The 17,414-nt window shown below is 40.6% G+C and overlaps 1 protein-coding gene across 1 annotated transcript; it reads right to left on the reverse strand.

Annotated features, from left to right (window-relative positions):
* Window positions 1-1,256: 1,256 nt before the first annotated feature.
* LOC129179940 (cholesterol 25-hydroxylase-like) lies at window positions 1,257-7,316 on the reverse strand. Its single transcript, XM_054773810.1, has 2 exons — window positions 6,084-7,316; window positions 1,257-2,831 (listed from the first exon to the last, which is right to left on the reverse strand). Exons 1-2 carry the CDS (start codon window positions 6,509-6,511, stop codon window positions 2,477-2,479), a joined length of 783 nt encoding a protein of 260 aa, XP_054629785.1. The 5' UTR covers window positions 6,512-7,316; the 3' UTR covers window positions 1,257-2,476.
* Between the last annotated feature and the right edge of the window lie 10,098 nt (window positions 7,317-17,414).

Here is a 17,414-nt window from a genome sequence, read left to right on the forward strand (position 1 = left end):
GCAAAGCCAAGAAAGAGAAATGTTCACAATAATAACATTCACTGATATCGTGACGTGATGAGTAGTTATTTATACATTGTATTGATACGACATACATGCATACATCAGCACTGAGACTCAGATCTGAAGTTTAACAGCCACATTAAATCAATAACATCATCAGCTTTTTACCACCTTTAAAAACATTGCCAAAATTAAGGGAATAGTGTCTAATCCCGATTTAGAGCGACTAATCCATACCTTTGTCTCCAGCAGGCTAGACTACTGTAGCGGCCTTCTCACCGGGCTCTCTAAACGAGCTGTAAAACAGCTGCAGTACATCCAGAACGCTGCTGCTCGACTCCTGACTAGAATCAAGAAATATGACCATATTAGTCCAGTGCTTAGATCTCTGCACTGGCTTCCTGTCGCTCAGAGAATAGACTTTGCATGGTCTTGCTCCAAAGTACATCTCTAACATGTTAGAGCCACATAAACCATCTCGGGGTCTGAGAAGCTCAGGGAGTGGTCTCCTGCGGGTGCCCAGAGTCAGGACTAAACACGGTGAGGCTGCGTTTTGGTTTTATGCCGCAAAAATCTGGAACGGTCTTCCAGAAGATGTGCGACAATCCTCAACCTTGGCAATGTTCAAATCCAGGCTGAAAACACTTCTATTTAACTGTGTGTTTGACAACTGCCAGTATATCTGCACTTTTCAATTTTAATTCATTCTTGATTTTTTGTTTTATGTAATGATTTATGGAAATTAATGTCATGATTTTATGTTTTATAGAATGATTTTAACCTTTTTTTCGGTAAAGCACTTGAATTGTGCTCCATAAATAAACTTGCCTTGCTCTCTCTGTCTGCTTGAGTGTTTGAGCAAAAGCCCGCCGCACGAGTGGGCATAAATTCTAAAAAATATATAACAGAAAATCAACAAAAAATGCACCATGCGTAGTTCTAAGAGGGAAGGTTGTCGAAGTGACATCACTTCCTCCTCCTTCTCCAGTCTGCGATGGAATTGTTTTTCCGTTGCAAAAAATGTACAAAAGGGTAAATATATCAACATTCGAGCACAGACGTTACAATGTTATTTGTTCTATCTCTACAACATATGGTTTTCGTTTCTTAATCTTGTCCCTGTGGGTCCATCTGATGGCAAACAGAGGACCGTGGGGGCACAGAGGTCTTTAACCAAGACAGAAAAATGTGTGTGTGCTTTCATATCAAGTACAACAGAAAGGGAAAACATCTGTGGTAGACAAAGGAAACACAGACTTTATATCATCACATACTGTACTTTATGTTACAAAATGCATACAGAATTTTACAGTCCACAGTAAATGAAGACTTAAAATCAACACGATAATCACGTTTCACATTTTGGACAATTACTGAAGCAATAATACGTAGAAACTTTAGTTTCAAGAAATCATTTGGATGGTTGACTAGCTTGTATTAATAGGAACATTGCCTGTCAATAAGAACAAGCAGCTGATTAGCCACACCCTTTCTGGCGCCTATAAATGGGTGCAGGTGTGCTCTGCCCTCTGCTCTGTGCTACCTTTGTCGGCTCGTTTCCACCTCGTCATGCTCCAGGGCCACTTAGCTGCTTCGTGCTGGCTGCTGGCATGACACCGGGCAGCACGCTGGGTTTCTTTTCATCCTATTAGTTTTTAGTTCTTGTTTGTCCCGCTGTGACCGGCTGTCCTGTTTTTGGTTCTGGTTTCGTTTAGGGCAGTGGTCACCTACCGGTCGATCGTGAGCTACTAGTCGATCTTAGGGACTTTGCCTGTCGACCGCAAGAATGTTAGAAAAATAATGTGTTATTACATTAGTGCCCTCCCCACTCGGAGAGCGACCAACGGGCACGCATTCTGACCACTGGACACGGCCGTACGCCTTGCCGCCCTCTAGGCACACAATCCCCAAAACCCGACCGGAGGTACTAGCGCACGTACACCGCCTCTCCTCGCCCCGAAACAAGCGTTCAGCGACGAGAGAGAGCGAGCGAGGGAAAGAGTGACAGAGCGCAGCGATGTGCCTGAGCACACAACTGTAATTATTGCACGTGCGTTAAAATGGCTCAAAATCTGCCTTTGCTACCTCAAATTTAAGGCACAGACATTTGGCTCAGAAAATGGAATGCCTTTCGAAGTCTGAATTGAAACGGGTGCACTTGAGGCATATTAATGTGCCACAGCTGCACCTGCATGCAGTATTCTGATATCATATCATCAAGGCAGTACCTACGCAGGCAAGCTACAACTGTGTTGTATAGACAACCCCCATATTGCCATACACAAATGACTTATTTACCAAACAAAATGATATCTGCGTGTTAAATAGGCAGCTATAACCAGCATCCACCACCATCCCTTATCAGTTCATTCTTGCATAAAAGGCCACATATAATGTTACTAAGAAAGTATGCAATAAAAATATAATCATATTGTTAATATTTTATCAAATCACAAAATGCCCTAAGACTTCATCAGGAGAAATCCCCACAGTATGAACCAAACAGGTGGTCCCAGTGCGTGAAATAGGGCGCATAGTTGACTTTGTGCAGGACATGGTGAGTGTGGTGGTGGGGGGCTCCCCCCAGAAGAGGCAGCAGCCTGTGCAGACCCCAACTGTAGCCGCAGTGGTCCTCCACTGCCAGCCAAGTGTTAAGAAGGTGGAAGAGGGCCTCACTCATGGGGTGGCAGTCCACCAGCCAGGCACTCACCAGTGCCAGTAGCAGCAGGGACAGCAGTTCGGAGGTGCTGGCGTCTTGGGCCTGCAGGGCGAAGGATATCTGGTGCTGGTGGTGCTGCTGGTGGATGTTGCAATAAAGCCAAGGAACCCTGATGAGGAACAAACCAGAGTGAAGAGTGAAGATCTTCCTATACAATAGTCCGATAAATACTCATCCACATTAGGTGTTCCTGCACAGTTAAACGCCGCTACACAGTCTTGATCTGTGTATTTTATATGGCAACATTTCTACGACGAGGAGATGAGATTGTAGAGTTCTCCAAGGCAGCTGTCTTGGTCCTCTGCTCTTCTCTATTTTTACCAATGACGTTTTTCTAGTTTTAAATAGTGCATCTACAACAGTGCTTCTCAATTATTTTCCGTTACGCCCCCCAGGAACAACATTTTTAGACACAGTAAACACACCGGTCTTTCCTCGTCTCCCACCGTAGTCACAGTGAAGCCAAGCACTGCATTTACAGCTTTCGGGAGACTTTGGTTTGTCTCATTATCTCCGTCTCTCTCCGCCTTTCTTTTCATCCCTGTTAAATATTTTTTCATGCTGTCTCTTGAGGGTTTGTTCACTGTGCTTCATATCCTCCTGCTCTGCGTGTGCGCATGCACCGTGCATAAAAACCCTACACAGACCAAATACTCCCTGCGCACTCTCTGACAATGAGAGCACCGCTGCCATCTACTGTAGTGGATATGCAATTGCACTTTATCCTAGTATGGCAAAAAAAAAACTTACCCGGGGTCACATGCGCTCCCCTTGGCGTCGCACCGCCCCACTAATTGAGAAGGACTGACCCATAACAATGTAAGCAGATTATGCTACATAAATAAATCTGCAGTACAGTAACCCCTCATTCGAAATGTTTGTTTACAAGATTAGAGTGTCACTGCTCAATACGTACGAGGAACGCAATTGGTCCCGCGCATGCACAAGGACTACGTCACTGCCTCCTTTAGCTAATTGTTACGACAGCGCTTCTGTGACGTCACGTGCCGTGTTAGTTATTTTTAAAATGTATGAACATAAATGGTCAATAACCATACTTCCTATATGTAATATTTTGGGAGGTTACTTTAAGAGTCACTCTTGTTAAAAGACTTCGTTAGCATGCGGATGTTACTATCGTCTTATGACATCCACCAAGACTGAGCTACTTAAAACTTACGCAATGCACGTAGCGCACACGTAAACGTCATATCCGGTTACGTATAACATGCATACAAATAAATAGAATAAAACACATAAAATGCAGTGATATTTCAATGTAAACAACCATAAGCAGAGTGCAATGATGGAATGATAGAATTTTTTCTCTAAACGGAGAAATGCCATCGATCCAAACACAGGAGAAAGAAAGAAGCCAAAAACGTATCACTTCCACATGGAATGGGAGAACTTTCTTTCACTTTACCATGTCAGACATGCTGTAGCTGACGCCATGCAGCGTTAAGGTAATGTAATCTAAGGTAATGTCTCATCAATGCAACATTACATACCCCTAGTGACCAGAATATTACATATAACTTGTCTTTCAATATTTTTTGACTAATAATAGGCCATAGTCAACCACGAAACACAGATAGTTTATTAATTTTTGAAAACTCGCGATAGAGCCAGGGAGCAGTTTGAACCAAGACGTAGTGAGATACTACTGTATGCAATATGTCATTGGCATAGACAGACTAAGACAAGATACATTCAAACAACTGCCCCTAGCAGCACGGTAGAGAATTACAAGTCAGGAGCTCAGCCCTCAGACACATCCCTCAATGGCACATGCCATCTCCATTTTTGATATATTTGAAGGTTTTTCAAAAAAGTAACACAATAATTACTTTCCCTGGTAACTAATTGGATTTGTGAAGGATTAATTCAATTACTTTTTTTTTCTAGAAAGAAACTAACTAGTTACGATTAATAATTAGGGGAGACTGGGGAAAGTTGCAACAAGCCTTATTTGTCTAATCAGTAACATGCTAGAGTGATGACACTCATACTGCACATGCTCAGTTAGACCCTCTACTCGCCAAGAAGAAAGCGGCCATATTGCGCATCTGGCCCAGCTTCTATCAAGACAAAGTTGTTTTGGAGGCATGAAAGTAGCTTTTTTCACGAGCTGTGTTTTTGTCATACTATCCTAATATTTTGTATGAATTACTCCAAACCTACCTGGTTTGAATCACTGTTTTGTTGACTATTCAGCAACATTGCTTACATTTGTCAATGTCACTGTGGCTAGTTGGCACATGGTGTTTTGTCCTGACTGATACTATGGGGACGGTTGCAACTGTTGCAATGTCCCCATGCTAACATCAAAATAGACCACACTAGGCTCAATTAATATATTTTACTGCTCATGATGGGCAGAATAGGGAATCATAAGAAATGAATGCTAATGATAAACAAAATAATTAAAAATCTGAATAGAGGAAGGCAAACAAAAATACAAGAACATCAAACCACAAAGAAAAGTGTAAAGAAAAGCAAAAAAGAGAAGAATCAGACTCTGAAGAGGAAGAAGATGTCTGGTTTTTTTTCTGTGAGATAGAATAGTTCAGAAGCTGCTGGAATAGTTCACAAGACAGCAGATTTGTTGGGGAAGAGGCGAGTGTTGCAGTTTGATTTTATAAGCATTTGTGTGCCTTTAGCAAAACTTAAAAATCAAACTTTATATTCACTGGAGTTTTAGAACAATGTGAATTTTGCTCACTAAAACTGTTCACTGTTTGTTCACATGTTTAATAAATGTTTTTTGCACTCCAAATTATTCTATTCTTTTTGTCCCAAACTGAAATTTTGAGTTTTTATAGCGTCTCAAAGTAGGCCTATGTTTTACACAAAACTGAACTTATTAAATACTTTAGTATTGTATACTGTGGTTATTTAAACAAAAAGCATACAATTTTGGTGAAATTTAATGTTTTTTGATATGTTGCAACCGTCCCCCGGTTTGGGGTCAGTTGCAACATCTGAATTTTTTTATTCAACTAAATATTGTGATTGATATATGTAGGCATCTTTAAATGGTATGGCTATTTAGCAGACAGATGTAGCTTTACTATGGAAAGATTTGGTGTGCCGAGTCTAAATAATCTCTGACTAATTGAGAGTAATGTAAAAAGTGTTGCAACTGTCCCCAGTCTCCCCTACTTTGTAAAAGTCATTTGTCCAACACTGGTGATATCTAATAATATCTCCTTTACCAAAATGCTAAGGGCCAATAAAAATCAAGATGTGGGCTAAAAATGGCCCCCTGAGCCGCACTTTGGACTCCCCTGCTTGAAGAGGGTCATCATGGTCATGGCCATGGCCATCATTAGGAGACAGAAAGATGTTCAGTACTCACCTGTGCATGCATAAGTGCCATACAAAAAACAAGGTGTCAAAAATCAGCAAACAGGCAAAAACCTCCACAAAAACCTGCCAGCAGGTGGGAGCCTGCTCAGGGAGAACCGCGGGACTCCGCAGTGTCTGAAGGAGCGCGGTGGCGGGCAGCACCGCGGTCAGGTAGCGGACCACAATCCTCCACAGACACGCCAACCATTGGCAGAGAGGCGACGGCGGCTTCGTGGAGATCCTCCAGGAGCGGACCAGCTGACTGACGCCGGCCAGGGCATCCAGCACCAGGAAAGGTGCGCAGAACGTGACGTGGAATAAGAAGGCGCTGAAAGCCGGCAGGTAAGGAGACAGTAGGACCTCTTTGTGTTCACTCCTCACGTGGTCCCACAGACTTTGGAGAATCAGCACTCCACGCTGCGGGGAAGACGCGTTCATCACGGGATCGTGTGGATCTCTAAAATCGCTTCTTCATTGTGAATCCCCCGGTCAATGTCTTCAAAGCACTTTCGTTTTCAGATAAGGTGTTTGCTTAGAACGCTCTTGGCACAAGAGTGATGCTGCTGCATGTTGTTGCGCCATCATACAGCCCACGCAGCAGTTCAAGGAGGAGGGGCAGCACACCGAAAGACATGTGCTGTACACTATTCTGAAAAGTTCCACAAAAGTCGCTCACAGCGTTTTTATGCACTAACTCAGAGGCGCCGCCAGGAATTCTAGGGCCCATGAACTCCCCCCCCCGACATAACTCCAACTCTGAAGGGTTGCAAATGGCTTGCTATAGTGAGATTGTTAATATATTACTATTTACTGCTAGTGAGTTGTCCATGCAACAGTCTGCATATAGCATGCCAGTGGCAGTGGCGGGTCTAGCTTGAATGACACCCTGGGCGGATGGAAGCGGTGGTGCCCTCAAACTCAGTCAAGAAAACAAACAAAATGAACGGCAGTTAGTCTATAGCCACCAAGTAACCTTCGCTTATTTGGTCATGTACGTTCCATAATGTGGTGTACATAAAGTGGTGCTAGAGCTCCATACCTTTATCTTTGGCCCGTTTCTCCTCTTCTTCTGTCCTCGTCTTTCTAAATTGTGCACCTGATGGCTTTGATTTTGTATTTTCCATGTTTTGCTAACACAAATTAACAGCACCTTTATCATCATCTCCCACCGTCATCCAACTGGCAGTCAAGACTCACAGTTCCCTCCTGCATTTTCCGAGTGAAATAACATGTTTGAGACTCTTGGTTTCCAATATAATTCATATAATATAGTATTAACAATTAAATATGTTTTATTTTTGAGCAATTACTGTTGTAATTTACGTTTTTTACCTTGTAATTAATCTGAATTAATCTTGCTTCTTCTTTGGTTTGATCCACATCACGTGGCGGACGTTTGATCACGTTTGAACCGCATGCGGGCACGATTATCACGCCATCTGCCACACATATGTGCTGACTTGATGAGAATTTGATGAGCGCAGAGTACTAGTAAATAGGATTTTTTTTTCTTGCCCCCTGCTGCGGCGCCTCCTGGAGAATGCCGTCCAGGGCAATTGCCCCAGTGGCCCATACTTCGAACCGCCACTGGCCAGTGGTTCCCAAACTTTTCACAGTCGCGTAGCCCTTCACACATTTGACATCAAGCCATGCACCCCCTACTCCTGCACACTTAACATAAACCATTTAAAACTTTCATTAAATTGGAATATTAAGCACGATTAACTGGTTCATTATGTTTATTGTTATTATGTAATTTTGGTTCAAACATTTGTATTTTGCATGGTCAAATTTTGATACATGTTTTACATTAGCACTGATAGAGAGATAGATTAATAAAATATTTATCTGTCTAAGTATTGGTCCATTTATTTCAAATGGATGTTGGGATCCTTCCCCTTGAAAGGGTTGAACTTGAGCTTCACTTTTGTCCACTTGCACTCGCTATGATTTAAGTCTGCATATTCATTTGATACCAAATGAAAAGGGAATGGTTCACAAACATGATAAAGCAGTATCCCAAGTGCAAAAATACACACAAGCAGCGATAAAGCCTCATTTTCATATATGGAAGTTTACTTTTGGTCAATGTGGATATTTAACTGTTACTACCAAATACAAGACTGTTTTAATCATTTCCTGACTATACAAAAAAAAAAAAAAAAAGATTGCAAAATGATTTACCTTTTTACTGGGCCCCCTGTCAGTCAATTGTCCTAACTTTCCCCCCCCTTTACAGCGCCCCTGCTCTGACTCTTAGAGAGATGATGCTTTAAACCAGGTGCAGTATAGGTCAGGAAAGTTAGGACAACTAATTGACTACGGAACTTTATCCATCCATTTTCTATGCCGCTTATCCTAACTCCCAAGTTACTCACAATGTACACAGAACACACGAGGGACATATAATACAGCAATAAAAAGATTAAATACAAAACTGAAATGAAACAGTATCAAAAAGGGAACTCCTTACTTTTATCCATTTACTCTAACTCCTTCAAATATTGTCCCAGGCTGGTCTGGAAGGGGGCCGCTCTTCTTGGAACAGCGCACGGAATCCAAGACCCCTCTAGCATTCATTAGCATTCACTAATCTTTATTACCTCTGCCAAGTGTGGAGGTTATGCTTTTGCGGGTGTTTATCTGTTTGTTTGTTTGTTTGTTGTGTCCAAAATAACTTCAAAAGTTCTGAACGGATTTGGATGACATTTTCAGGAATTGGCGGAAATGGGATATGGAAGAATTGATTACATTTTGGGGGTGATCCGGATCACCGTCTGGGTCTAGCAGAATTATTATTTTGGTGTGAATCACAATATGGGGCGAAATATGGCGCTTGGCAGAGGTCTGTGCTCTCCGAGTGCTTTTCTAGTCTTTAAAGTCAAGTAACTCTTTCTTCTCCCACAGATAATTTATGGATCATTTCTGGAATGGATCATTTCTGTTGACATTTCATGTACAGAAAAACAATTCTGAAATCCGAATAAAAACAGCATCCTGAAAAGGTTTGTTTGACCTTCCAGAGTGCATTGTAATAGTTTCCACTGACACATGACACCACTACCATAGATTTCCTAACATTATCTTTACTTTGTGGTTGTACACTTTCCAACCACCACATTAGGTAGACTTGCGCAATCTAATGACAGCCAATCCCGAATGTGTCCAATAAATGCAAACAGCAACAACAGGAGCATACCAGACGATCCCGTTCTGGCACTATAAAACATACAGACCTCCCGTACTGCATGTCTACGTCGCCCAACAGCACAAGTGAGATCAATGCAGAACTTTGATTGCCGTATCACCACTAGAGTTACTGTGAGCTAAACAAGCCCGTAAAATGTATCTCATAAAATTGTGCAGTTGCATCAGTGAATAAAGCCGCAATAGCAATCCATTAACTGCAAATGCTTTTTCTTACCTACATGCCTTAGAACAGGTGTCCAGACTTTTTCCACCGGGGGCCACTTTGATACATTTTGTGCATTAAAGATGCTAAAACCAACCCAAGGTAGGTCATAAGGTCAGTATATGCTCTCTGAACAAAATATGTAGTCATATACAGAGGAACCTCGGTTAGCGTATACACCCCGGTTAGTGTGTTTTTTCGTTAATGTAGTAAATTTCCGCCTCGGTTTCTGTACGTTCGGGTTAGCGTACAATATGGTGCGTTATTAATACACTGCGCGAGTCCTACTGTGTTCTTGATGTATTTCTTTTTACTTACAAAACATCCTGGTTAGCAGCTTGCTAATACAAGTCAGCTCCGTCGCCGGTGTATGATGTCATCAGCGGTTGACTGGTAACTAACAGTTTCACCACAAAAATGTCCAAACAAAACATTTTTTATAGTTTAATTATAGTGTTATATGCATAAAACAACTCTAAATGCATATAAATGACAAATGAGAGGGATAAATGAACCTACACAATGACACAATGTGGCAGGGAGGGCAACACGGGCGCCACCTTCCTGTTTTGCTAAGTTATTTTGTGAATTCAAGTGTTTTTCACCTTCTTTATCCAAATGCTGGCACTTGCAACTTCCTTTGTCTCCATGTTGGGTTACTTTGCAGCCGTGATCAATAAGAAAAGCACAGACTTAAGGTGAGGAACACTATTCAAGAAATAATTCATAGCAAAACCCAAAGGTGGTTGGTGTTGATCTTGTTGCCACATCGTGTCTTTGTCTTCAATGAAGGTAAAAGTAACTTTAAATGCTAATTTATCCCTTTCATTTATCATTTACTGTAATTTCCAGAATGCACCTGAACATAAACCACACCCACTAAATTTCAAGACAAAAAAAGACTTGTACATATGCAGGCCACACCTGTCTATAAGTCGTAGGTGTCCACGTTGTAACATGGGGTATTTAGTACACAGAAAGATCTTACACTGAAAGACTTTTTTACTTTTAATTAAACAAATGTCCCCCCGCCCAAAACAGTGCAGAAAAGTGTGTGCTCTTGTTAAACAGTAATCCACCATAAAAGTCACTGTCATCGCCGTCTTCATCCTCGTCCTTCTGCACTAAAATCACTAAAGTCGTCTTCTTCACTGTTGGAACGAACGGCCCCACAATTCCGTCGCCACACATCCCACCAGTCTCTCTCCCTCTTTCGTTGTGATTCCCAGCACCACCCCCAAACCAGAGGCAAATTAGCCTCGGAGCCTGTGCTGCCCTCCCCACCACAGGGCAATCCAGGATTTATCTGCTCTACCTATGAAAATGTTTGATTTATAAAGAAAGAATCCTACACTGTGGAAATTCTGGAACCAATTAGCCACGATAAACAAAAGATTACTGCATTTCCAGTCTTATGTTGACATTTTGTTCATTTTACTTGTTCACCCTCCTTCATAAAGACATAATGGGACTGTCTGTGAATGTAGTAAATGGCAGCATGCATTGTAACTCTTCTTAACACGCCTCATAGGCACCTAGTCTGCCCGAGAATAAGAAGATGTAGCCGTAGGGATCAGTGTTGCATACATCGCCTTTAACCTGAAAGCCACATCACGTGCACCTCTCCAGCAATGTTCCCCCTCATTTTTCCAAGTATCTGAGCATAAACTAAACTGACCTGGGCATTCCTTGGACGTCTGAGTGGCATCAGACATGTACACTGTAGTACCGCACCTGTCCAAAACCTGAGAAATCTGAGAACTTCCATTCTGTCATATTTAGTATATGAGTGGTTTCAAACAGACAAGCAAGGAGGATTCCACAGTGTAGCTTTCTTTGTTCTTGATTTCAGACAAAACAAGGCTTGGTCTCATACAATTAACCATCTGAATCTTGTAGAAATCCCCTAGTGTGTCATTTTATTTTCCATTTCTTTTGTACTCTTAATTAGGTATACTTTCACTTTCTGTTTTCATCTATTTCATCATGGAAATTTACTTGAAATTAGTGATGTGTCGGTCGCGGACAAATTGGCTCTAAGAGCGGGCTCTTTGAAATGAAGGACAGGACGTTGTAAGATCACATGCTGATTAAACCCATGCATACCACGGGGTTCCTTCTAGGACAATCTGACCAGCAAAACGATGTTCCAATCATTCTCAAACATTAGACCCTGCAAGGATGCTAATAACGTAACATTATGATGCGGTTCATCTAAGACAATACAGCACCCTTAAACATCACAATCTGTGTACAATATTTTATTGTTAAAGCATGATTTTAATTTAAATCATTGTGTGTCTCCATTTTCAGGTGTTCATAAGTATTTGGACAACTTGCTCACACAATTGGCCAGGTACGGTCCAGTTACTTTTCGGGTATACTCACTACTCCATTCGTACCATGCTGGACTTGGGATCGATTCCCCCTCCCTCACCTCCTCCCCACTGGCCTGCACTCACACTGATCATTTGTGCTTTGGCCTGTTTGCTTGTCCCATCACTTCTACACTACGGTATTACTGAAAGTTTGTAGAGTACTGAAAGTCTTATTTTGACAGTGTTTCCCATACATTCATTTGTAACAGTAATCCCTCGCTGCTCTGCACATTAAATTTGGCAGCTTCAGCCTATCGTGGATTTTCAGAAATATAATAATTAATGACTTATGCTGTTTTTTTTAATGAATATTGCCTATTATTAGTCAAAAATATGCATATTTAGGCAAATTCTACCCATTTTTTATGGCCAAATTAAACATTTTCAAGTATAAAAATCGCTAAATAAACTGAAATACAAATATAAGGCATTCAAAATATGCATTCAAATATTGTGATGATATGTAGCATTCTACACTGGTCACTAGGTGTCAGTAATGTTACTGTGATATTTGGTGAGACACCAAGCATCATATTTGATCACCGGGACAACAGGCTTTGAATGATCACACAACATGCACAATAATAATAACATAATCATAATAATCATAATAATAACACGGGCTACTGTTGCAGCCGTAATCCACTTCAAGCTAAAAGTGAACTCTGAACCCCCTGTCACTTCCTGTACTCCACACATCCGGCGTACGCTTACAGCAACACAGTCTTATTTCTTAAATGTTTTACTTTCTGTTATGTCTACTATATTGGGTCATTGTAGTGTAAAGGTGACTAAAGGGGTGTTATTTCATGTCTAGAGGGCTCTAATAACGTTAATAAACGTACCGTGTTTAGGAGGTCCTAAACAGGATTTCTATGTGTTAACTACAAAAATGCTTGATTTATAAATGAAGAATTCCACTTTTTGGAAATTCTGGAACCAACTAACCACGATAAATGAGGGATTACTGGATTACTGTCTTATTTTGACAATGTTTCATTTGGCACTAGCTGTTGCCCTCATTCCTAAACACATTCTAATAGGACTGTCTTCATAACACACCTCATATGCCCATGATCTGCCAGTTAATAAGATGTGGCTGGAGAGATCAGTGTTGCCAACGTAGTGACTTTGTCGCTATATTACGCGAGTACCCTGACCCCTCAGGATAGTCGTTTTCAAAAAAAGCAACAGATCTATAAAATTGTTCTGGTGTTACTGGGGACTTTTGGAGTCAACGTAAATCTATAAGAGTGATAGCAAAAGTGTTAGGTGACCAAATGAACATTCATTAACTGAAGTGGATGATCACATCCTTGGTGAAGGAAAAACCCCTTCATAACATCACGACTAAATTTCAGTCACCTAACTTCCTGGACAAGTCCAGGCTCATGTTTGAGGCTTTTTCAAGTACTGTAACTAACTTAATTAAAAACAGAATGGACTGAAGAAACGTGCTCAAGTGGCAACATAACTATGTTGGATTTATGTTAGGCTACACACGCAAATAGCCGACAGCTTTGCAAGTGCATAGTACTATCGTTTAGTTTGTATTTCAATCAGAATGGGCCGGGGGTGCTAACTGTAACTTTACTAAAACATGACAGATTGTGTCACAGTGTGATGACCATAAAGGCCTATTCTGTCCTATTCTATTACGCAGAGGTCTCTACCATGCCCTTACCAGGATTGTTTTTGTCCATTCATAATGTGTGGTAGCGTTCCATCACATACCACTAACCGTTCTCAGTTCAAGTACAGGTTTTATTTACAGATCATTCAGGTTTCTATTTTAAAGCTAATTGTGTGCATTTATTGTAATAAAGGGACATCCATCCTTAGTTGTATATGTGCAATTTAAGGATAAGTACAGATTTTTTTTTTAATTGTGTGAATGCTGAGAAGCGGAGTCCGCTAACTCCTCCACATTTCTCAACCTATTCAAATCAATCCAATGTCAAAATATTCAGGACACATTGGCGACCTATCGTACATTTACTGTAATTTCATATTTTATGTGACAATTTTCCCATTGGAAATGAATGGGCAATTTATGTGGTGCCTCCTACTGATGAAAAATCATTTTTCATTACATAACATTCTGCTTATTGTACAGGGTGACATGGCTCAGGAGTTAAATTGTTCTCGACCTGATAGTTACTGGTTTGATCCTCAGTCCTGCTGTAATGAGTCAACTTATTCATACATTTCAACATTCAGTCTGCATTTTTACTTTACATTTCAAATTCCGAGTCTGTTAAAAATGAATGTGCAAATTAAATGAAGCCCCCAACTGGTGAAAAAATACTTTACATTGTCCATTATATCGATAGATACTTTATTACTGTCACATTCCACTACCCTACTCTCAACACACTACTCTCAACCCAATGGTTGCTGGTTCGGTCCTCAGTTCTCATGTAATCATTCAGCATATTTATTTCATCATTTCAACACTCATTTTTGCATTCCAACATTTCATATTCTGTCATTTTTTGTCCGCTAACTGCTCCCACATTTCTGAACTGCTTCAAACCAACCATCAAAACGTTCGGCTCATTCAGGACATGTCGGCTATCAGGACTTGTTTAAATAGTCCCCAAATTTTCTATAATTCAGTATATTCTGTGGCAAATTCCCCATTGAAAACATTCAGCATTCTTTCGACTTTTCAGTTAAACAATTTCCCACATTTACTGTAATTTCATACCTTTTGTGACAATTTTCCCATTGAAAATGAATGGGCAATGTATTTAGCGCCCCCTAATGGTGGACAATCATATCACATCAACCATATTTAACATTCCACTTTCGCATGGCTCAGGTGGTAGTGTGGTCATCTTCCAACGTAGTTTGTGCAAATTCCAAACAGGCAATTTTATGGCGTTGAAGGAGACGGGGCCTTGATGGAATATTTTGGTTTCTGTATTGCTGTGGTGCAGTTTTGGTTGAATTTGTTATTTTTGATATCACGCCCACTTTCGAAAGACGCATTTCTCCTCGTCAGATTCTTCAGTTTTGTATTTCGGCACATTTGGAAGACAGCTGTTTTGATACCGTGCCTCAGATAAAATTAACGTTTGGGACTGAATGTGCAGCACCGCAGGGTGCTTCTCCCATCAGCTGTCCTGGCTATCTTTCTTCGACCCACAACCGGGAAAACACAAGTACTGACCCATATGCATGTAAACAAAAAGTAAAAAACTTGTTTGACCGAGGAAAAGTGTGCCAAGGTGGGAGTAAGTAAATTCCCATTTTTCTACTACATACAGTATACTCTACAAATCTTATAAAATGGGTTTTCATGCCAAATTTCAAAGAAGTAAATCCACATTTCTCTGTGAGATATATTTTAGGAATCGTAGAATACAGGTTTTCATGCCAAATTTCAAGGCTGGTTAAACAGCGATCACTGGTCACGCCTCATATCTTGCAGTCGATCTATCAGTATCAATCACATATCAGTATCAGTCAAACAACATACCTGTTGTGGCCGATTATTCTGTTTATATTCATCACAAAACAATATCAGTGAACGTAATTGTGTTATTATTGTAAATATTACACTTTCATCGCTTTGCTGTGCGTCTATGGCTGTGTTTGGTTGAGTCTGCTCCTCAACGTGACATCACAACCAAGACAAAAAATCACCAGGGGGTTTAAAATCACAACTTCATTTCACACATATTTTATAGGTTTTTCCTGGCAGATGACAGCAGTATGACAAAAAAGTTTTAAGTTAATGCTTTCATTTTGTTATTGTTTTTTTCCAAACCATTTTGGTGACATGGGACACTTCAACACTGTAAAAAATGGTAACATTGATACAGGAAATTTCATTGTACAGAAATTCCAGATTAGACTGAACATTTGGACAAATGAAATCTGTGTCGAAAGGGAATGGGGCAGCTCATGATCCACAGAACACCACATCATAGGTGAAACATGGTGGAAGCATGTCTGGCATTGGTGTGTATAACTGCTCATGGAACAGCCTTACTTTATTGTATGATGTGATGTGAGTGATGACAGAAGTAACATGAATGGGTAGGTGTATTGGCTGATACCAAATACCACATTCACAGTCTAGATTGGAGATTGATTAATCATCCTAAACATGCATTGGAATCAACTACACACTTTCTGAAGTAAAAAAAAAAAAGAAAAAAGAAAAAGTATATTCGTCAATAGGCTCCAACATACCCCCGCGACCCTAGTGAGGATAAGCGGCTTAGGAGATGGATGGATGGTATATTCATCAGGGGCCAAGTTAGTGCCTGATGTCAACCTAAAAGATCATGCTTTTTACTTATTAAAAGACATTCATCCAAACATTATCCCTGAAACATCTGCATAAAACTGAAGTCCAATTTTGTGAAACCTCTTCAAGTAAAGTTGAAAGCCTGCATGCAAATAATATTCAGTGTTTCATGTAAGTCCATTGTTGTGGTGCATGCAAGCAATATTATGTATCTGCCACTGTCCAAATTAGGATCATGAGACACACGATCTCGCTAGATTAAAATGTGATGATATTTCTTGTTTTGAAAAATGATGTCTCCGGAGAACAGGGCCGCCAGAAGCCAATTAGGCTGTGAGCTATGGCATTGTTACTGTGAATGATAATAGACGTAATATGGAAGTGGCAGTGAGCGAGGCAGGATTGGAATCGCATATCGAGTGCCTTGCGCACACTCTAATCTTGCAATCTAACCTACCTCGGTGTTCCTAGCGCCTCTCATCACTCGGCCGGTGTTTTTTCATCGGCGTTGAACAGCTGTGGCGGTGTTAATGTCCAAGCAGAAGCTGTGGTAGATCAATGTTTAATCAAACTTACTTAAATTTGTCAGATCAAAGAGATTGTTGTATAAAACTTGGACCGCACGGTGGTCTATGTGTGCCCTGCGATTGGCTGGCGACCAGTCCAGGGTGTACGCTGTCTGTTGCCCGAAGTCAGCTGGGATAGGCTCCAGCATACCCCTGCGACCCCAATGAGAAGCAGCATAGAAAATGGATGGATGGATGAATAAAACTTCAAAACAAAACATATCAGCTTCTATTTCAAAAATGTACTACTTTCTGTTTCAGCACTTTTAAGCATCATGGGAATTGTAGTTCTTTTAGCATAAACATAAAGCTGATTCTACTGCAATCTGTTTTACATGCATCTTTACATAACACATCAACTTAACTGATTAGTAGTAGCAGCTAGAATCGCCGTCATTATTTTAACTTTTACAATTTTCTTCGTTTACTTTTAGTTTTCGTTTCAATTTTTGGAAAGAAATTGAACAGTTAAAAGGCATCATGATTAGGTTAGGCATGCAAAGTTATAAAACATTTCAAAATGTACCTGCATTGTTTTGTGACTCAGCTGAATCAAAAAGTCTGTTTGTCCAGTCCTATATTTTGTCATTGTAGTTTTCTGAAAAGTAATGTTAAAATATCGTGTCATCTCGTTCTCATGGACTCAATATTGTGTATCGTCTGAGCTGAGTTACACCCGTAGTCCAAATACTTGATGACCCAACTATATACGGAATTAGATTTG

The sequence above is a fragment of the Dunckerocampus dactyliophorus genome, chromosome 4 (genome assembly GCF_027744805.1).
Source record: "Dunckerocampus dactyliophorus isolate RoL2022-P2 chromosome 4, RoL_Ddac_1.1, whole genome shotgun sequence".
Taxonomy (NCBI): Eukaryota; Metazoa; Chordata; class Actinopteri; order Syngnathiformes; family Syngnathidae; genus Dunckerocampus; species Dunckerocampus dactyliophorus.